Source organism: Pituophis catenifer, unplaced genomic scaffold, assembly GCF_029215685.1.
Source record: "Pituophis catenifer annectens isolate HBS135680 unplaced genomic scaffold, rPitCat1.0.hap2 SCAF_2, whole genome shotgun sequence".
In the NCBI taxonomy this organism is placed as follows: Eukaryota; Metazoa; Chordata; class Lepidosauria; order Squamata; family Colubridae; genus Pituophis; species Pituophis catenifer.
The window spans coordinates 148,792,414-148,815,251 of NW_027256882.1; the positions used below are offsets into that span (position 1 = coordinate 148,792,414).

The following is a 22,838-nucleotide window of genomic DNA, read 5'->3' on the forward strand; positions in this document are numbered from 1 at the left end:
GATACATGCAATTTAAGGTCTTTAAATTGAAGCAATTTACCTGGTTCCTTGATCTTCACTGGGATAATTTCTGGAGGGGGAACTGGAACTTGGAAGAAAGCAAAAGGTAAATCATTGCTGGGGGCAGTAAGTCAATTTATTAATTATGATTTGTGTCCCTCTAGATCAGGGGTAGGGAACTATGGCCCTTTTATGACTTGTGGACTTCAACTCCCAGAATTCCTCAGCCAGCCATGCATTCTGGGGGTTGAAGTCCACAAAGACCATAAAAGGGCCATAGATCCCCACCTCTGTCCTAGAACAATGTAATAAACTCAGACATCCCATTTTAAATATTTTAAGAGCATACCTCATACCCAGGCTCTCCCCTGTTCTGCTCCCACACACTATTCTCTATCAAGTGACACCCAACCACATTCTATTCATTTCCAACTGCAGCAGCTTCAGTGTTGCCCTATTATACCCGTGTTTTTATTCAATGCATTCCCTCCAAAACCGTCTCCCCAAATAATATTGCTGAAGCCATCATGTAGCCACGTTCTGCTTCTTTCCCTCCTGTGCCCTAATCTCTTCAAGCCATTTAAAGTTAACAATTATCTAGAGAACATCAATAGCCCTTACTCTTGCATCTGAAACATCTGGCTTAAAAAAGACTTTGCAGAAGTGACAGTAGCTGGCGATCACCTAGATGGGATTACACTACACATGAAATAGATCCATTCTGCCAACTCTTAAGAAGCAAAGTCTCTTTTTTAGGATGGCTCCAGGTTTGAGAGAACTTTAATAAACCATTCTCTCAAAATGATCCATGGTGGGCTAAGCTTGTGGTAGGGAAGCTGACAGCTATGAGCACATCAGGCTTCTAGGAGCAGCATTCTTAATTTCTTGCAGATATTTCAAAAATATTTATTTATATTATAGGAACCATTCCTAGATTCAGCCTCCAGACAGTCGTCAAAGTACAACAACAACAGCAAAAACACAGCTAAGGCAAGGATCTGTTTATGCTTGCCAGAATACCAGTACACAACCATCTTAAAAAGGATGCTATAGAGATCTCATCTCCAGTCCTCTGTCCAACAGATGCTGGAAAAAAGGAAGGAAGAATCAAAAGGTTCAGACCCGTTGCAGTACTCACCAACAGGCTTGACTACATATGGCTGGCATGAAGTGCAATCAAACCCCTCATCTGCTGCCTGTTCTACTTCTTCCTCGCTGAAAAGGTTGTCACATACGGCATGCATCCACCTGAGAAACAGACAGTTAGAGAGCAGTAGCACCTGCACTCCTGTTTTTTGTGCATGCTGCTAATGTTAAATGCTAAACGTAGGTGCTGCTCTTGCCTTAAATTTTGTCCTTCTAGGAGTTAGACTGTTCCTGCCATTATCTTTTTGAAAGTACAAGGCAAAAAGGAAAAGGGAAAGGGAAACACATATACACACTTCAAGCATCCTAGTACAATTTAAGACAAAAGGGAGGAAGCTAAAACATTTGAACCATTACTGCCAGTCCACACACTGCCACTCACATCTTTCATTATTCAGGTTACATCTTGCTCTGTTCTCCAAGAAAAATACTAAGTCCTCAAAAGGGCAAACAGACTGTGAAGGAAATGTCCTACACCTTTCCCAGAATGACCTCGACCACTGCCAGACAGGGGAACACTATGGATGTATTAGAATTAATCTAGAATTAGGAGCCACGTCAGGACACATCATAGCATGAACCTGTGGTTTCTCCAGGAAACAAACCCTAGTATTAGGAGTTGTCCTAACCGAATCGTTAAGGGTGATGAATTTTGATCAAATGACCATGGGACCTTGTAATGGCCGTAACTTTGAGGAACCGGTTATAATTAGCATATTAGTGAAGAGCTATAGATCAATCTTCCCCTTATTGGCAATTCTCCTGGTGTGGTGGATTTCAGCTCCTATTATCCCTAAGCTAGGATGGAAATCCAATATATCTTACGGATAACAGCACTTAGATTTATATACCACTTTACAGTGCTTTACAGTCCTCTCTAAGCCGTTTTACAGAGTCAGCATATTGCCCCCAACAATATGGGTCCTCATTTTACCGATCTCAGAAGTATGGAAGACTGAGTCAACTTTGAGGCAGTCAGGATTGAACTCCTGGAGTGAGCAGTGAGTTAGCCTGCAGTACTGCATTCTAACCACTGCGCCACCACAGCCCTTATAGCATCCTTGCTCACATAAATGCCACATATTAAACTTTCTAGTGGATATTTCCCTTCCTTCTCATTTTCATGGCTTCAATACACTCTCTCATATGTGTCACCTGCCAATGTAATAATGCCAGCAAGCATTTGTAATGAATAATGAAAAAGAAATAAAGGAAAATTCTAGGCTACATTGGCATCCAACTTTTGCAAGTTGAAATGCCCATGAGTATAGCAATAAACAAACTACCCTAAAAGGATGTTCCAGGAAACAAAACAGGTGCCGGGATCCAAAAGTATTTCCATAAATTTAATACCATGATAAAATGGTAATACCAGGTGGGTCAAGGGATTGGGCTTACCGTTCACAATGCTGACACTGGATTAAGAGGTCATCCTCAACATACTTCACGTGGCAGATGGGACAAGTGACAAGACTGGCACAAGGAGCACAGTGGGTGTAATTGCTCTGCCATTCACAGTGGAAGCCAGGTGAAACTGCTCCACACTGCACACAGCACACGCACCTGATAAAAGAGAGATGGGCAAACAATTACTGCCTGTAAGATTCAACTTATTTCCCTCCTCGTCTCTAAGAACAGAAAGCCAGAAATACTTTAAAGTGACAAAAAGAGCTCATGAATTTTCTCTTCTACATTCTCTTCAGCATTCTATAGGTGCCTGTCTTCCAATTCTATTGGATGGGAACTGCCATAATGTCCAGTCAGTACATTTCATAGTTGTGAAGTTGGGGATTTATAAGAGTTGTAATTGCAGAATATCTGGAGGGCATTACATTGTGGAAATCTGATTTTTCATTATAGTTTGTCACTACAAATTGTGCAACCATGTAAATACATCAAAATGGTTTTAAAAAAGAAGAAGAACAATGGTCCTAGTAAATAAATAATGCATGGAGGTAATATCCTGTTTTTAGAAAATTGGAGGCATGCTACTGAAATATATATAATATAATATAATGCAATTTGAAACATCTGATTTTATGTATAGCTGAAAAGTTAGGTACATTTTCAGCTAACCTAACCAACCAGAATTCCTAATAAGATTCTTATTGAGAATTCAATATATCACCATGTGCAAGAGCAAAACTTAATTTCCACTTTATTTGCAGTAAAATACATCAGATGAATTTGCATAAAATGTTAAATGAAATACTATTAAAGCATGACTCAGGAAGTAATCCGAAGTATTGTTCTCGCATATTCTAAGCTGCAACACGTGGATTGTGCTAAACCAACAACCCCAACAAATCCTATGATGGGTTAACATACACACAGTATGATCAGCCCTTTGGAGCTCCCTACAGAAATTTTGATCTGTCACTCACCATTTACATTTCCAGCCACCCTTGGGCACGGTGTTGAGAGGTGGATCCAGGCAATATGTGTGGTAGCTGATGTCACAATCATCGCAGAGCAGAAGGCGGGAGGGGTCAGATGCTTTGCCACACACCTCGCACACAATGCATTCCACACAACGCCAACCCTTGAGCAACATCACCTTTGTAATCTTAACACAGAAAGAGAGGCAGACATGGAGAAAAGGAGGCCTACACAGTCGAAAGATTGGTGGGTCCTGGTGGGAGAGCTTATAGAGAGCCTGCAGTGTTGCTTTATTGGGACCCAAGGCATATGGACTGCAGAACATCTGGCACTCCTCCCTGTCGATGGTTCTCAGCCATGCCTGCTAATAGTGTAGGACAAATGATGTATCATCCCATGAGTAGGGAGGATGGAAACTGCAGTATAATAACAAGGGGATGGGGTGTTTGGGACCCACTGCTTGTAAATGTGTTGTGTGACTACTCTCCCATAGGGTTTACTATACTATAGATAAACATAGATAAGCTGTTGAAGTTTGCTAACTGTGCAAGGCAATAGAGAACAGGGCAAAAAAAAAAATCACTTTATTTATATTTATTTATAAATTTAATTCGCCACCCATATTACCACAAGGTAACTCAAGGTAACTTTATCCTATAGAAATGGATTTTTTAAAAAAAGTTATTTCCTAATCAATTCCAATGACACAATAGATTGTTCAAATCCTAGGGGTCTAATGGGACTTCCACAGGTCAGGATAAATTGACAGGTACCCACAGTTTCTTTAAATATATATGTATATATATATATACCCATCCCAATGTGGGATCCTTGGTGTTTCCTGAGCTTGGTGCCACTGATGTTACCTAAAGTGATAATGAAATGAAATAAAAACAACCAAACTCAGAGAGTCTCAAGGACCCCACAGTTCAATCCTGAGCTACAAATATTTTCTTCTTTTGGTAACCCAACCCAATCTTTCCTGTATACTATTAGTTCTCTCCAAACACACCAGTCCCCAAACCCATGAGACACCAAATGATAACTACTACACCTCAGAAGTGGAATCCTATTTTTCAAAATTTCCCTCCTCTGATATCCTCCAGATTTGCTGGATTCTAATCCTCATCCTTGGTTTGCCACGTTAGTTATGGAAGAAGGGTGCTGTAGTCCACAATATATTTAGACAAACTGGCACATCTGATTGCATTGCCTAACTAGGGATGTGTTGGGCAGCATTTTTTGGGGGGGGGGGAATTTTGGGGAAGAAGAGTAGCTAAAATCAGGTCTTACCTTGCTGTTTACACAATAAGGATGGTAACACTGAGAACACTGAGAACAAGCCAGGAGATGGCCCTCTGCGCCACGGCCAAAACTACCACACACTACGCACATGTCCTATCCAGGAAAGAAGAAAAATTAGGATGAGAACTATCAGATCTCCCCAAGCCTAGGGAAGCGTCTACATATCTACCCTTACTTTTCTTTTATTCTGCCTACTCTATTGATGTTAGGTATGTTATTACCACCCTTTCCCATAAACATACTGATAGTTGGCCATAAAAAGCGAATGCTAAATTGCATTCTGGCTTTTAACTGGTCAAATCATAATTTCCAAGCGTATAACATATCTCAACTGGAAAAAGTCTTTAAATGAAATCTGCCAAAAGTTTGTTTCCTAATAAAGCAGATCGCCCAAGAATGGAACACAGACACAATTATAAAGTGACAAGCTGAATATGTGTCAATAACTATGAAGGCTATCAGATCTATGTGCAATCTACGGTAAGTTCTTATATGAAACAGACAGAGCCTCATCCTGCAAAGCAGCATCTTCCCTCTTTAAAGTAGGGAGCATATTCCAGAGCTTTGCATGGTATAAGGTTTACGTTTTTAAAAATTGCTCTTCTTTGAGCCCTCTTATGCATCCTACTCACACAAACGAAAGAAATCAATCTGGGTAGATCTTTCTTTCCACTGACGTAATTAATGCAATCAGAAACCAACCGAAGTCAGCCGACCCACCTGCATTAGCACAAACTTGTCTGTGTTGGAGAAGAGCACCACTGTGTTTTGCATTGTGTCGTCGTCGTCATCTTCCTCCTCTTTGCTTGGGGAGCTGTCAATATCGGCCAGCTTATAGAAAAGAGTGCAGAAGCACAAAGTAAGGGTTGAAAGGCATTTAGAACTGGTGTGCCAAAAGTGTGGCCTGCATCCCATTTCCAGAACAGCAGGGGGCCAATTTTTTCAGGGTTTTTTTTTTTTTTTTTTTTGCCCATAATGGAGCTGATCAAAATGGGGTTTGAGGTACCCAATTTATCCCTTAAGATTCTCGTAAGATATTGCTCCCCAAAAGCATTGCATTTCAGGAATGTGGCCCTAGGCATGCTGCACAGAACCTGCTGTGGCCTTCAGCTGACAGAACTTATACACTGTTGGGACTGCTCCCCAAGATGGCAGCTGAAGAGCGAGAGGCTTTCTTTCTCTTATTCACGATCTGCTGTGTTTGCTGCCAGAGCTGGTCCTTTGGCAGGCCTGCCCTCCTGGATTTGAATGGGGGCACTTAGAAGTGACCCAAGACTCAGGAAGAACTTATGCGCTGCTATTTTAGTAAGCATTCATAGCTGAGGGCACATGGGACAGGTAGCTTCAGCCTGCTCATGATGCATTAGAGTCCTGTCCATACTACAGAAGAGGAGGCCAACCAACTACTCAAACTATCTGTCTTCTTCTCTCTCAATAACAGTGCAAGATGCCTCGGTAGGATGCCCCTGTTCCCAAACCTACCCTTGAAAGAGCACAAGAGGAAGGCAATTTCAACAAGTAGAGCTTCTCCATCTCCTTACAATGCACTGCTCCAAAAGGGGAGAAATCCTATCGTAGCTAGAAGACAACCAGCCAACCGAGGAGGAATCCCCTAGAAAACCCATTTAAAATAAGGAAGGGAGATGAGAAAACTCAGACCACTGGCTCCAGTCATTGCAGGAAGGACTACAGGACCAATCAACTGTAGGCAGATCGATAATGCTTTGCTACCTGCCTCTCTATCTGAGCCACACAAAGAATTAAAATGGAGGCCCTTACGGCTAGTCTTTGACTTACAACGTTTCATTTGGCGATTGTTTGAAGATACAACGGCACTGAAAAAGGTGACTTATGCCCGTTTTTCATACTTATACCCGTTACAGCATCCCCATGGTCACGTGACCAAAATTGGATGCTTGGCAACTGGTTCAATATTTATGATGGTTGCAGTGTCCCCGGGCTCATGCGATCATCTTTTGCAAACTTCTGACAAGCGAAGTCAGTGGGGAAAGCCAGATTCACTTACCAACTGGGTTACTAACTTAACAACTGAAGTGATTCGCTTAACAACCGTGGCAAGAAAAGTTGTAAAATGGGGCAAGCCTCACTTAACAACTGTCTCACTTAGCAACAGAAAGCTTGGGCTCAATTTTGGTTGTAAGCCCATACTTGCTCTCTATATTAGCTAATCTCCCATTTCTGGGAACCATAAGGTCTCTTAGACTGGATCCCACTCATCCCATCCGATCCCAGTCCCAAATATTGTCCTGCCTTCTAAAAGCTGCCCCTACCGCCAGTGTCTCGATGGAAGAAGTGGTGGATTTCAAACGTGATCGGCCCCGCCCTCGGCCCGTGTGAGACCCTCCCCGAGGCCGTCTCCTCCCAGGAAAACTGCTGCTGCGACCCTATGACCAAAAGAAAAAAAGGGAGGGAGAATAATGGCTGGAGATATAGGGGAGTTATAGACATCCTCTATTTCACCACCCTTCCTCCAGGACTCCCCTACATGCAGGTGGGGAGGGGGGATTTCAATAGTGTATGAAGGAGACAGCAAACAACATTCAAAATTAGCTGGCCGAAGGCATCCGCTTACCTGCTTGATACGAGAGCGGGCTGGGGAGCTACGCCGTCGTCCCTTCTCACATTCACCTTTTACATCAAATAGCAGAGAATCCTCCATTTCCCCCAGAGGCAAAGAGGCTCCATCTTCCCTCTGCAGACTGACGTCTGTGGAGGTTAAGCCACCCATCTCTAGGGAAAGCGAGCCTCCGCCTTCATGATACGGGGATACTGGGAAACTGCTGGCGCTGGCATCCCCCTGACTCAAGTTTGAGATCTCATTCACAATATCCGACTTCACCAGGTGGTGAGGCCTTGGGGATGGGGATGCTGGCCCTAGTTCCTCCTCTCCAACAGCCCCTCCTTCAAGTGGGATGGCAGATCCATAAGCTTCCATTGGAAGAGACGTTCTGTCCAGCAATTCCACCTCTACGGGGGAAGGAGAGCACTTGGATTCATTGGCAAAGCTGAGGTGAATTTCACTGGGTTCTGGTTCAACGGTGACATGCCCTTCGTCTAATCCCTCCTCTTCACTCAGCTGCGGGGAGAATCTCTGTTCATGTTCCATCTTGGGTGCTGCTGCCGCCTCTACCTCTTCCTCCACCTCTTCCTCCTCCTCTTCCTCCACCTCCTCCTCTTGGTTGGGCAGGATTCTATTCCTGTCAGGGCTATCAAGGCCTGAGGCTTCCACCTCTGTGTCCATGGGCTCTTCGCTGGGCTCTCCTTCTTCAACTGCTTCTGAAGAGCCACCCTGGAGCACACCAAGCGGAGGAGGACTCCTCGGAGAGGACTCTGCTTCCTGAGCCAAGAGTGCAGATGGAAGGTGACTCTCTGGGGGTTCTGGCTCTGCGGGCAGCAATTCAAAGGCAGGATGCTCTTTGGCACCAAGTGGGGACTCCTCCGGGTGAGCAGAAAACACTGGATCTGAGGGATGGATATAAGAAGAAAGATGAGAGGAAGATAAGGAACCCTGAGGAGAAAGGAGCCAAACTCATACATGGAAGAAACATACTTTATTTAGAAGATTTACATGGCCGCCCAGAATCACTTCTCAGCATATATAGTAAATATAAAAACAATACAAAAATATAAAAACAATAAAAAACCCAACATACAAACAATAAAAACAATAACCCCTACACCCTTGGCAACAACCATCAATCAGATAAGCCACTTGATGGGCTCCCTCCCACTCTAGATTCCCCAGGCCTGTAGTAGAATCAGATCTTCAGGGCCCTGCAAAAGAATGTCAAATTGGGGGCCAGTCTAATCTCTGCAAGGATGATGTTCCAAAGGGAGAGAACCACCATGGAGGAGAGGCTCTTCTTCTGGGTCCCGCCAGATGTACTTCCTTAGGAGATGGGACCCACAACATTCCTTGCCTTCTGGCTCTAGTGGGTCAACTAGATGAGACCAGGAAAAAATGGTCTTTCAAATTTACCTGGTCCCAAGCCATGAAGGGCTTTAAAAGTGACAGCTAGCAACTTGAACCCCCACTAACAGAATCAAAACAAGAAACTAAATCTGTCCTCACCATCTCTAAAATACTGGACTGCAGGGTAGGCTTTTTGTGTTTTAAAATTTAGCGCTATATCCAAGATATGCAACTCACCTGGTGGTACTGGGGGAGGGGGTGGTGGGGAGGGGGCTTTCTCAGGCTCTAATGCTGTTTCCACTTCCATTTGCTCCTGCCCTACAGTGGCCTCCAACTCCACACTGCAGAGTTCTAAAGGTCTGTCTGCATCTGGAACAGAAACACGCATCTTGTTTAAAAGAATCTGCACAGAGATCAAATCTAACTCCCTGTCTAGTTCTTCACAAAGCAGCACTTCAAGGTTTCTTCTGACCTACAACTCCTGGGTAAATGAATGCGGGGAGATAAAACAGGATAGTAGGAAAGTTTTCTTGCTCTAGAGTTGCTCCGTGATTTCTGAGCCTATTCACGCAACAGTTTGGCACCTAAAGCCACCAAGGCCACAAACAAAAACAATTTGCCGAGTAAGATTTCTATTGAACCTCATGTATAATTCTGGCACATATCATTTGTTTTAGCCTAGCCAACTGCTGTAAAAAGCATGAACACAAGTTAGCTCTTCTCAGATTTAATATAGCCTACTTCCAAAAGTAGAAAGAAGGTGACTCACCAAGGGGCTGCTGGCCAGTCTCCAGTGGCACTTGTTCTTCTTGTTGCATGTTTACAGGGCTGACGTGACCTTCTAGTTGTCCCTGACTGGCCACATCAACTTCTTCTGGGGGTTGAGGGGAAATCACCTCGTCGGTTGTGGGGATGCTGCTTGCTGGGGGAATATGCCTAAGGTGTTCAAAAGAAAGTATTTGAAATGAATTGTTTGAGGCTAGAAGTTGCATTCACCAGAGTTTTCTCTGTAAATATTCCTTCCAATAATAATCATATGAAGCATGCCTTTATAATCACTTCTCTTATAGCTTTAGAGGGATGGAGAGTGGTAGCCTAAGGCTACTTCGTGAATATTGTGGTAGACATAATGACTGTTTATAACACAGCCTTGTAAGCTATTGCCAAATTTTCTCTCAAAAGACACTCAGTTTGCCATCTCACCAGTGTCAATTTTTAACAACCATATATAGATTTTTTCCAGTTTGATCTGTTTCAAACCAGGGCCTTCAATACTTCCTGGTGCATCCCAGTCCAGCCATCATCACTGTAACGGGAGTACATCCACTTTGCTATTGGTTGCTATCTTCTTCCCTTTCGTTGCATCTTTTCCAGCATTATGTACTTTTCAAGGGAGCTGCCTAATGTGTCCGAAGTATGATCTCAACAGTCATATTTGGAGGTCAAGGAAAGCAGAGATTTAGCCTCTCCCCATTCGTATTGGCGTATTATTTATCGGACAGCATTGGTGATTTGCTCTAACTTGGAGCAAAAAGTGAAATGACTAATAGCCAACAAATCTATGTCAATATGAATGGGGAATGGGAAATTGAAACTGAATTTCTGTTTTCCTTGATCTAGTAAAATCTAACGTTTCATCTAAAAGAGTGAAGAGAAATGTTCCATTCTCCTGAAAGCCCTCCAGTCTAAAGTGAAAACGTGAACTTATCTTCGATGTCTTTTGTACTCATAAAGCATAGGAAATTCAGTTACAATATGGGAACTCCTATAGCCAATGGAAGAAGAGCTTTAAGCTTCCACCAGGGGGAGATACTTTCTCAATTTTAATAGTTGTCCAGGTGAAAAAACAAACCTATATAAACTGAAAACATGTCAAAACATAACTTCTGCCAGAAGCATCTGGATGCCCAGCTCCATATGGGCCAAAGGAACCATTATCAAAAGGTTCAGTGTTCCATCACTGCTTACACAGAAGGGTAAAAGATATCCCTTTACAGGATGTTCAAAGAGCAGACACCTAATCAACCTTGGCAGAATTGGAGTGCATCTCTCTCAGCTGCACAAATAATGGCAATTCTCTCCACATTAAGCATAGGTTTTTATAATATCTAATGAAATATTTGTGGACAAAGCACATGCCAGGTTGTCTTTTCATAGGTAGTTGATGCCACAACATCAGCTGCAAACCCACAGTGACTGACCATGAATATTGAACTGTATGATGCAACAGTGAACATGGATCTGAAAATGTAATGTATCGAAGACCAAAGTGGGTATATCTGACAGGGAAAATAGAGCGAATGATTACAAGTTAAAAAAATACACCGTGAACAGCAAAAACGGGTAGAAGTTTCTTAAAAATGTAAGTTACCTTAAGATGTGTAAATACCGCTAGAAAGTAGTGGAAATCATATGGTATGTTGTGAAGAATGAATGTTTGTCAAAAGAACTAAAAACAGTTGGGTATAAAAGTGTGTGTGCCTGCGCCCTCTGTTGTACAGTGAGGAAAACATAAAAGTACGTTGAATGTTCCAGTAGTAGGAATAAAGTAAGTATGGGTGGTAAAACAGGGCAAGAGATAAGGTCAAGAAAAAGGGGGTTAAGAGAATACAGATTAAATATAAAAATCAAATTAAGATACAGGTAGTCCTCAACTTAACAACAGGTCATTTAGTTCGATGTTACAACGGCACTGGAAAAAAAGTGACTTATAACCATTTTTCACACTTATATGACTGTTGAAGCAACCCCATGGTCACATGATTTACATTTGGATGCTTGACACCTTTTGCAAGCTTCTGACAAGCAAAGTCAATGGGGAAGCCAGATTCACTTAACAACAGTATTACTAATTTAACAACTGCAGTGATTCACTTAACAACTGTGGCAAGAAAAGTCGTAAAATAGGACACTTGTGGTTAACAAATGTCTCACTTAACAACATAAATTTTGGGCTCAACGGTGGTTGTAAGTTGAGGACTACCTGTAGTTTGGTCTCATATACAAAGAACGAATGTATACCAAATCGCAAAACCAATATATGAAGGTACAGTGAACGGTTGAGAAGGCGGCTTGGACAGAATTGATAAAATCAAGAAAAAGTTGCAAGGTCTAAAAGATAAAAGGATCACATATGACATGATGCACAAATGGGGATGGGGAGAAACAGGCTCAGGCTCAACCCATCCAAGACCGAATGGCTGTGGTTTCCGACGTCCCGATATAGTCAGCTGGTGCCATCGCTGACTATTGGGGGCGAAGCATTGGCCCCCACGGAGAGGGCTCGCAACTTGGGTGTCCTCCTGGATTCACGGCTGTCTTTAGAAGAGCACTTGACGGCCGTGACCGGGAGGATTTTTCATCAGGTTTGCCTGATCCGCTAGTTGCATCCCTTTCTGGATCGGGACTCGTTACGCACGGTCACTCATGCCCACGTCACCTCCCGTCTGGACTATTGTAACGCTCTCTACATGGGGCTCCCCTTGAGGAGCACTCGGAGGCTCCAACTGGCGCAGAGTGCGGCCGCGTGGGTGGTGATGGGAGCGACGTGGCGCTCCCATGTAACGCCTCTCCTGCGCGAGCTGCACTGGCTCCCGGTGGTCTTCCGAGTGCGCTTCAAGGTTTTGGTCATCAGAGCGCTCCATGGCTTAGAACTTGGCTATTTGCGGGACCGCCTGCTACCACCAATAGCCTCCCACCGACCAGTACGCTCCCATAGAGAGGGGCTCCTCCGGGTGCTGTCGGCCAAACAATGTTGACTGGCAGCCCCCAGGGGGAGAGCCTTCTCTGTGGGGGCACCTACTATCTGGAATGAGCTCCCCCCGGAGATACGGAGGATCCCGGATCTGCGCACTTTCCGCTGTGCTCTCAAGACTTTTTTATTCCATCAAGCCGGCCTGGCCTAAATCTTTCCCCTTTAAAATGTAAATTTTAATTTGTTTTTAAAATTATTGGGTGTTTTAAATTTGTCTTGGCCAAATTGTTTAATTCGGTTTTATTCTGTTTTTAAAATTTGTATTTATGTGTTTTATTCTGTGGCTGTTCACCGCCCTGAGTCCTTCGGGAGTAGGGCGGTATACAAATTTAATAAAATGAAAAAAAATGAAATGAAATAAAATGAAATGTGGTGAATGTTTGTGGCCAAGTTACAGATGGCCCTGTAACTTATTATATGAGGTTTTGAATTTATTTTCAGTGCAAACATATCTTGCGATCACCCTCAGCAGCAGAAAACAAGGTAAGCCATCACTGCAGACAACCCATTTAACTGAGGCCAAAGAGATGGGGATTAGTTCATCTGAAGGAACTCACTCCGGACTGTGCTGCACAGCCTCTGTACTGTTAGCTTTGCTGCAGCGCTGCTCGCGACATCCTTCACACAGAGAGTAGTTCTCGTACCACTGAATGCTGGACTCCAATGAGGATGGGCGGAAGCCGCAGTCAGAACAAACACGGCAGCTCTGGAAGAGAAATACAGGCATTCTGAATGGGAAAAGAGCATTGGGGGGGGGGGTGTCCTTTCACAGACAGCCTGATTGCATTGGATTTTCCTAAAACTGTGACTAATAGATTAGTCTAAACCACCAAAAAATAAGCAACACTTTCTCTTTCTGAATGGAATCCTGAGCTTTAGTAACTTAAAACTTGGACACAAATGCTACAATCACCTTTTGCAGCCATGTCGGAAAGAAGGGGGCAGGAAGGAGATGATGGCTTGTTCACACTGAACTATTGTTTAGTTTAGTGTCATATCCAAAACAGATCCATGGCTATAAACATGACAGGAGCTTAAAGACTGTAATTTACATGAAGTGTATTTAGTTAAGGGAGAAATTCACAGCAGTGTAAGAACACGGTTTCTAATCCTTAGGCCAGTAAACATACAGATACATTATGGGATTCCCTCGATATTCACTGGGCAGAAAAAATGAATAGCATTACCACTGATCTCCTCAAACACAGATAATCCTCCACTTACAACAGTTCATTTAGTGACTGTTCAAAGTTATAACGGCACTGAAAAAGTGACTTATGACCATTTTTCACACGACCGCTACAGCATCCCTGCGGTCACGTGATCAAAATTGGGATGCTTGGCAACTGGTTGATATTTACGAACGGTTGCAGTGTCCCGGGGTCAGGTGATCATCTTTTGCGACTTCTGACCAGCAAAGTCAGTGGGGAAACCAGCTTCACTTAACAACCATGTTATGAACTAAACTGCAATGATTCACTTAACAACTGGGGCAAAAAAGGTTGTAAAATGGGGCAAAATTCCCTTAACAAATATCCCATTTAGCAACATACATTTTGGGCTCAATTGTGGTCATATGTCGAGAACTACCTGTATTTGTCCTGAACAAAATCAGCAAATGCGCACATTTCTTCATCTAACTGGCTGAGGTTGGGAGATTCAGGATTAAGGAGAAAAATTATCAAAACGTGGTCATCTCATTTTTTGGCATATCTGCTCAAAAAGACATGGCTTACTTTGCACTTCCAGAAGTCTGTGGGGAGGCTCTCAATAGCAGGTTTCAAGCAGTAGGTGTGGTAGCATTTTTCACAGGCTTCGCACACGAGCATCTTGCTGTCCTCACCAGACAGCCTGAAAGGAAGAGACATCACACATCTCAGTCAAATCAATGGCTGCTCCTCCTCAGTCCTTCCTGAGGTACTCAGCACGTGCCAAGGGCCTTCACACGCACCTGCAGGTTTGGCAAACCTTGCATTCATGACACTGCCAGCCCGAGCGTTTCCGCGGCGTTACCGTGATCTCCAAGCAGGTGCCATGATAGTGCAAGCCACAGCTAGTGCAGAAGAGCAAGTCGCGAAGTTCCCCTGGAGCATCGCACACCATGCAGCGTGAATCCTCTGCGGAAAGAAAAGAAGTCGGACTGAAAACCACTAAAAAAAAAAAAAAGAAAAGATACTGGAGTCAACTCCTCTCCCATTAATCCTAACCCTCTATTTACAGCCAAATCCAGAAATACCCGATTCACACTCTTTTGTGTCAACTGTACCCATCAGAGTGACTTCCATTTGGCTGTAGACAATTCAAAGGGTAGACACAATTGTCACAATTCCAGGAAACCAGTTGCTAAACGCAACTGCTCTTAGCCCAATCCTGCAAAGACTTACCCATCTGTACAGCCTGATCGAGATGCTCTGGACACAGAAGCTTCAAACTCTTCATAGATTGGAAGCAGCCACTAGCCGCGGCACAGGGGAAGTGATAGTGGCGCTGGCACCCTTCTGCGTGGCATGGAATAGTAGCACCCTGCCTTTTACAGTGTTCACATTTCTGAAAAGAGCAAGGTAAGATTATAGCTAGCAGGACAAAAGCACTATTCCTGCAAAGAAAAGTAGCCAAATAAAAAAGCATACCAGAAATGTGTCACATATCCAGTGATGAAATAACTGTGGCCAGGCAATTGTGTTTAAGGAAGAATGAGGTATAAACATAATTTAGAATAATACTATTATGATTTCACTTTGGCCACGGTTTATAAGATGTGAACTAAAGACACTCTGCAGACTGGGTGGGGGTGGGAACACAATACCAATATTGTCACTGGCATTTATTAATTGAATAGAAAAAAGAAACACACAAACAAAATTTTTAAAAAATATAATGTATCTACAAGTACGCATGCTACATAGGCATTTTAATGAATGATAATCATATTCCATTATTATCATACATAGCTAATCTACATTGGTAAGGGGTTCATTCATAAGTTACTAATGACATCAACTCAGCAGACCATAGTATAGTTTTCAACGCAGAATAAATAGTGCACGGAGAATCCACTTTATTTGCCCAGATGTCAATTTCCACACAGTAGGAATATGAACATCTCTTGCCTCAAAGCTGAATTACACGTAACATCTTCCTCCCAAAATGGAACAATTATAGGATATTGTACATATATTTGAATTAAACAACATCTCACTACATTTCCAACATAATGATTTATGTAGCTTTTTCTATATAAACTCTATATAGAGTCCTGTGGAATCTAATAAATTTCAAATATTATTGTTGGTTGAAGAAATATAATCCAATATCTTTTTGGATGATGGTGTTAAGGTTGCTTGCCATTAACACGGCAAAGAAAGGAATGTCAATTCTTTATTCTAAATTGGTTCACTACAACAGAATTTTATAAAGAATAATTATAGGAGAATTATTTCTTTGATGTTTGTAGTAAAATGGGTATTTCCAAGGCCAAAAATGCTGCAGGTGCAAACAGGGATGTGAACAGATGTTGTAATTGTAAATATTGCCACTGAATCATATTGGGCAAATAATATTTGTCCTTTAAATGGAACATAATTCAATTCATCATTTCATCTAATTAACCTATAACATAAAATGTTAGCCTCAATCCAAATTTTCTGCATGATTGGGAGATTTTTTAAAAAATTAATTTCAAGATCTCAATTATTCAATCTTAACCTAGGATGAGTAAAAGCATCCAAAGGTCATTTTCTATAAATAATGTACCAGAATCTTCAAATTGATGTAATAATAAGAGAAACTATTTTACATCTATTATATTTACATCCCAGAGCATCCCTATTAACTAAAGATATAATGTATGAATATTCTAGAGGGACCCAAGGAGAATTTCCACCAGGGGGAGCTATCGAAAATTTGAGGTTAGCTAAGGGAAATGCAGAATGATGCAGTTCAAGATTTGGAAAACAAAATCCCTCCTTTTTAATAAACAATATCTATCTATCTACAGTATCTATCTATCTATCTATCTATCTATCTATCTATCTATCTATCTATCTATCTATCATCTATCTATCTTTATCTGAAATTGATTCTTCCCTTGAAAATTTATAAAGCAGTATATCAATTTTTTAAAAATATTTTGGGGACAGTATAATAATTCTATGCAAAATGTATAATATTCTAAGAAATACATTCATTTCAAGAGTCTTGCTCAAAGGATAAAATTTAGATCCTGTCATCTATCAAAGATCCAAAGAGATTTCTTTACATATTTTATTTGTGTAGATGAGCAAAACATCACATGGAGTAAAGAACTCTGATAGTTTATATAGTTATTTGTTGGTTCAAATAACTATGTAAGTTATCAAGTTGAAACTGAGTCAATATAGTTATTGGAAAATGAAACTGATAACTGATCGAATTAAAGAGATTTTGACTCATTTGCATAAACTCCAACTTGGACCAGTTAACTAGGTGTTCTGCTATTTCCCCAAACACATTTATTAATGGGGGGGGGGCATGGCCAGCTCAACGTCACTTGTGTTGGGGGCACCTGTGGTGACCCGAGTGCTCTGCCAGTGAAAACGGGCTTCCGAGCTCTGTATTCACCTGTGATGGCCTCCTGCAACCCTCTGCCAGTGAAAATGGAGCTCGGGAGGGCCACCCATGGGCCAGTCTTTTGCTGTTCCCAGGGCGACCCCACGGGCCACATGTAAGCACCCCATAGGTTGTATCCAGCCCCCAGGCCTTGAGTTTGACACGTCTGTGCTAAATGAAGAATGGGTATATTCCTTTCAAGTCTTCATTTTTAGACAGCATGGCAAATTCAGTTGAATTTAAAGAGGATTTGTTTTTGAAGAGAAGGATGTTATATTATGACAAGACAAATTTAATTAGACAGAATGTAGCAACATGTGGTAGGAAAAAACGGAATCCCCTTCTGATTTTAATCCCTTCCTTATTGGCAAATGTAAAAACCATCTAAAGTCCTGATTCCCAGTATAACCTCACCCTATAACCGGGATGGCGAACTTATGGCATGTGTGCCACAGGTGGCACATGGAGCCCTCTCTGCGGGTACGTGAGCTGTCGCCCAGCTCAGCTTCACTGCGCATGCATGCACACCTCCCACCGGCATACAACTGGTCCTCATGTTTAGAACTGTTACAATATCCCTGAAGTCACATGATCAAAATTCGGACACCTGGCAATTGGCATGTATTTATGATAGCATCGAAAATGGGTCATGTGATCACCGTTAGCAACCTTTCCAGAGGGCTTCTGACAAGCAGAGCAATGGGGGAAGCCAGATTTGCTTAAACAAATACATAATTTGCTGAAGAACCATGGCAATTTGATTAGCAACCATGCATGACTCCCATAATGACTGGACTGCTTTGCGACAGCTATTCCAGCCCCAATTATGGTCACACGTTAAGGACTATCTGTATTGATGGTACATGATACTACATCCTGTGGAACCTCTTTAACAAAGAGTCTGCAAAGCTCTGTCCTTGTTCACTAGCAGTTAGAAAGAACCCTCCCTCCCTCCCCCAGGACAGACCTGTGCAATCCCTGAGATGACAGCTTTGTTCACAAGGCTCAGCCACGACCCTTCTGCACGTACAACTCCAGCTGACCACACCACACACCAGTGATGAGCCCAGAAGTGCCCTGGAAAAGAAAGTCAAATAAAACAATAGGTAAATGCAAAGATTAACCTTCCCTTATGATATTAAGAAGTTCAGCCAAGGAGAGGGGACCTATGGTTTGAGGTAACTGATAAGGTAGAGAATTTGGAACGAACAAGGAGATATAACTGAAGAGGAGGAATGTATTATTCCAAGATCTGCTGCTACACCTCCATACAGGAATTACCGTTTCAGATCCCTAGTTATTCAGAAACAGCTGCTATTCCAAAACATCTTCCACAAAACTAATCACGCGAACACAGGTGAGGGGAGAAATTTAGAAGTGGTTTTGTGAAAGTACTGAAAACTTGGTTCTGGCATGGAAAAGAAGGCTCCTGGGACTGAGTATATGCAATCAAAGTTTTGTTTCTTTAGACATGGCTCCAAGTCCATTAGTTGCCATGGGAATCAAGTATGGAGGCCTTGGATTCCATTTAATTGGAAGCTGACCCTATCAGGCTTCCCTCGCCTCACCTAATTTACTTTAACTGATAGAGAGTGGGGGAGAAGTAGGAGAAGGAGAGAGGGAGGGTGGGAGAAAATAAAAGTTAAGGAACTGCAAGAATTGCCATTCCATTTTACTGATAGCATTCTACACATAGAGACAGGGTAGAGCTTTCAATGGATCATAAGGATCCTCGTGTGTTACAACTGAACCTCTTCACAATGAATATAAAAACTGGGCTTCCCTTGATGGAAGCTTCCCCACACCTACCACTCACCTGTTGGCTCAAACACCTCCCTTGCTGACACACTGTCTGCAAAGCCAATCAGGGTGAGATCATCATTTCCAGCTTCTGTAGAGGCGGGCTGCTTCCCTTCTGGCAAATCAGAAAGATCCGCTGTCCAGCCAGGTGCAGGATCAAATCGCAGCAGTTCTCGCTGTCCGTGCAAGCTCCACTTGCTGCAGTTACAGAACGCACAGCGTTTGGGTGGGAGGCTGAGGGAGGCAAGCAGAGAAAAAGAAAAAGCTCTCATCACTACAAAGGAATGAAAATCTCTCCCGATTCCATAAGCAACCGAAACACCAAGCCTTCTTAAAAGGAGCCATCCAGATCAAAATATCTACGGGATCCCACCAACCCCCATACCACTTAAACACTCCAGGCTTCTACTATCCCTGGTTACAGCCTTGTATAATCTTGGTGCTCTCTGAGCTTGATGGCTTTCTTGCAGGTGTTTCATTATGTCTGCAAAAAAAAAAAAAAAAAAAAAAACACCACCAAGCTTGGAGAGCACCAAGAACCCCACAGTTCAACCCTGAACTAGAAATGTCCTCTGCTATCAGAACCATGTATACTCCGCTTCACATTCAGTGCTATAGTGCGAGCAAACCTCAGGTGGAACCTCTGGCATTCATCCAGGCTAAGCTACCTCCTAGGTTCAGAGTTAATCAATGAGCCAAAACTACACTAAGTGGTTTTAAACAACTTCTCACCTGCAAGTCTGGAGCAATTCCTCTTTAATATCCACCGTGTCCAATGCTTCTCTCACAAGGCCTTCTTCTGGCGGCTTCAGAGGATCAGCTTCCACACTGCCCTGCTCTTCTGAGGACACAATTCCATCTGCTGCTGCAAAAGGACATCTGTTAGTCAGACTCTGCTGTGGCACCCTGGTATAAGACTCATGATTTCTGCCACATTGCTTGCTCTAAGGATGTCAAAGCATATGGGGACCTTCCTCCAAATCAGCAAGTTCAGTATCTACCGTATTTTTCAGATTATAAGACACACTTTTTTGTCTCCCAAAAGGGGGCGAAAATGTCTTATAGATTGAATATTGCTGAAGTCCCGCCCACCTGCCAGCCATTTCTTTGGCTCCGCACGCCCTGTTTTCAGGCCTTTTTTCAGCCTTTTTCAGGCCTTTTTGGGGCTCATTTTCGAGGCTATTTTCAACCTATTTTTGAGGCTTTTGGGGCCCGTTTTGGGGGCTTTTGGGGCCCATTTTCAGCCTGTTTTTGAGGCTTTTTGGGGGGCTTTTTTCGACCCATTTAGGAAAAAACAGGCTGAAAAAAGCCTCGAAAACGGGCCAAAAAAGCCTTGAAAACAGACCCCAAAAGCCTCGAAAACAGCCCCAAAAGCCTCAAAAACAGGCCGAAAAAAGCCCCAAAAATGTGCCACAAAAAGCCTTGAAACTGGCCCCCAAAAAGCCTCGAAACTGGCCTCAAAAAAGGCTCGAAACCGGCCCCAAAAAAGCCTCAAAAATGGGCTGAAAAAAGCCCCCCAAAATGGTTTTGAAAAAGCCCTGAAACAGGCTGGAAAAAGACTGGAAAAGATCCAAAAAAAGGTAAGCCAAAAACTTTTGTTTGTTGTTTTCCTCTTCTAATTTAGATGCGTCTTATATTCCAAAAAATATGGTATTTCAATGTATCTTGACAAATAATGATGGGCATTTCCTTAGTTCCAAACTATGAGTCCAGTGTCTGAAAGCGGGGGGATGTATAACATATAAATTACCCAGATGAGGTATCAGGATGCAAAACAGGCTGAGTGGCTCATTAGGAAAGGAACAAAACAACCATCCCTGAAATTTCTAACACGAAAAGCATCCTTCTGTTAAAATAGACATAGCCAATCTCAAACAACCCAAACACCCTGGTTTGACACTACTGGCATCTCCAAGAACATTTTGCTGATACCCAGCAGCAAATGATCAAATAAAACTATATTTCTGGAATTTCCCGGTGGAAATTAAGGGAGAAATAAAGTATGCTAAACCTTTGATACACTGAATGGCCCTTGGGAAAAACAACAGGTAGTAAATAGCCTAAACGACTTGTCCAAAAGCATATTAAGAACCTACTCATCAGAACTGGTCTGGAGATAAAACAAACTAAATTCTATTCAAGCCAGTCAAATAATTTGAGAATAACTGTTAATCACTGCAGTTAACGAGGGTAAAGCATACATCGTTTTCAACTGTCATTTTTTTCAGTATCAAAGTATAAAGCAGGTTGTTTATCTTCTTCAGCCTAAAATATGCCCCCTCACCATGTCATCTCCCAACTATTTGGCTATGCTAGATAGTGGATTAACTGTAGTCCAAGAGATACGTAAATGCACCCTCTTCATAAGCACAAAATTGTTGGTGACAGCAGAGTGAGCTCAGGTATTAATCAGAGGTTAGTAGTCATTTCTGTTGGACAGCAAATCCTGCCCCTATAACCTACCCCCTAAACTAGTCTGTGGTCCTCAGGTATGATACATGCTACTGCCATTTTGCCACCATCAAAGAAAATTTCTGACTAGCCGCTGTAGGTGTAATTTGGAGGAGGATGTCATTTGTTCTATAACTGCAGCTTGCATGTTTTCTAAATACTACTATCCACCCACCTTCATGCTGCGTGATGTAATATATCTGCCTAAAATTGCTTATCAAGAGAAAAGACCAAAACGGGCATACCTACCTTGTGTACCAGAGCATTTTTCCTCACCAGGTGGTTTCTGATCATCCATCCTGTCTCAAAGAGACCTAGAAAACAGAGAAAACAGCTCATGTCACTTTCTTTCACCAGTTCCATTAAGAAGCTGCTCTAATTTACGCTACACACTTTGTGCTGCTGTTGGATGGAGCGTTAATGGAGCAAGGTGGATGTTTCAAATCATTTTTCCTTATACTGTGTCGATCGCTGAGAGCTGTTTCGTTGCTTTAAGGTGTAAGTATAATAAATACATTCATATAATAAGACTATGTTAACACAGGTACATGGTTATGCCAGGCACTTTTATAACCACTTGTTTTCCATAATCTAGTCGACAAGGATCTAGTCATCTGAATGAGGAAGTAAGGATAAGAAACAAAGATTGGCATGAGTTTGGGACTAAAGCAGCATTCCTTGACCTGAAGTCTTGTTAGTTGTGATAACTACAACCCCTCTGTTCACTGCCATGCTTGGCTGCCATATTCAGGAATTGCAGTCTCACACATCTAAAGGGTATCGGATTGAGGAAGGCCGGGCAACAGCATAAGTAGTGTCATGAAAAACAACTCTGGGGCAACAAAAAGGAAAATCAGGTCACTGACCTCTCTGATATTGAAAACCCCAAACAATGACATCCAAGCATGCCTGTGTTCACATTACCAAAACCAGTACCGATTTCCAGGACTTTTGCAAGGGTTTCCCCCCACCCACCCACCTAATAATTCAAAAGGGGTGAACGTCTGTTCTGAATCAAAGAACAATTGGATCAGAGTTGCCTGGGATTAAGAACTCTGTAAGAGAATGTTCTCATTTCAATAATTAAGGCTTGCCCTAGTATGCAGTTGTAGTTGACACAAATGGTGGATTACAAACTCAGTACAGATAGTGCTCGACTTACAAGAGTTAGTTTAGTGACCGTTCAAAGTTACAACGGCATTGAAAAAAGTGACTTATGACCATTTTTCACACTTATGACCATTGCAGCAACACCCTTGGTCATGTGATTTACATTCAGATGTTTGACAACTGGTTCATATTTATGATGGTTGCAGTCTCCCTTTTGTGACCTTCTGACAAGCAAAGTCAATGGGAAAGATGATTGACTTAACAACAGTGTTATTAATTTAACAACTGCAGTGATTCGCTTAACAACGGGACCGTCTGCTACCACCAATAGCCTCCCACTGGCCGGTACGCTCTCATAGAGAGGGGCTCCTC

General features: G+C 42.5%; 1 protein-coding gene across 1 annotated transcript in view; it reads right to left on the minus strand.

Moving 5' to 3' along the window:
• Positions 1-22,838, minus strand: part of KMT2D (lysine methyltransferase 2D) — a 110,115-nt gene that overhangs the window by 67,442 nt on the left and 19,835 nt on the right. Inside the window, exons 2-19 of the mRNA XM_070937756.1 lie at positions 21,606-21,670; positions 19,638-19,770; positions 18,922-19,139; positions 18,073-18,182; positions 14,903-15,065; positions 14,470-14,635; positions 14,255-14,369; positions 13,076-13,224; positions 9,534-9,700; positions 9,002-9,133; positions 7,424-8,313; positions 7,122-7,235; positions 5,551-5,661; positions 4,819-4,923; positions 3,531-3,712; positions 2,545-2,709; positions 1,139-1,248; positions 41-88 (exon numbers count right to left, since the gene is read on the minus strand). Of these exons, the coding sequence (XP_070793857.1) occupies positions 41-88; positions 1,139-1,248; positions 2,545-2,709; positions 3,531-3,712; positions 4,819-4,923; positions 5,551-5,661; positions 7,122-7,235; positions 7,424-8,313; positions 9,002-9,133; positions 9,534-9,700; positions 13,076-13,224; positions 14,255-14,369; positions 14,470-14,635; positions 14,903-15,065; positions 18,073-18,182; positions 18,922-19,139; positions 19,638-19,770; positions 21,606-21,654 (3,127 nt within the window). The 5' untranslated portion in view covers positions 21,655-21,670. The remainder of the gene's footprint in view (positions 1-40; positions 89-1,138; positions 1,249-2,544; positions 2,710-3,530; positions 3,713-4,818; positions 4,924-5,550; positions 5,662-7,121; positions 7,236-7,423; positions 8,314-9,001; positions 9,134-9,533; positions 9,701-13,075; positions 13,225-14,254; positions 14,370-14,469; positions 14,636-14,902; positions 15,066-18,072; positions 18,183-18,921; positions 19,140-19,637; positions 19,771-21,605; positions 21,671-22,838) is intronic.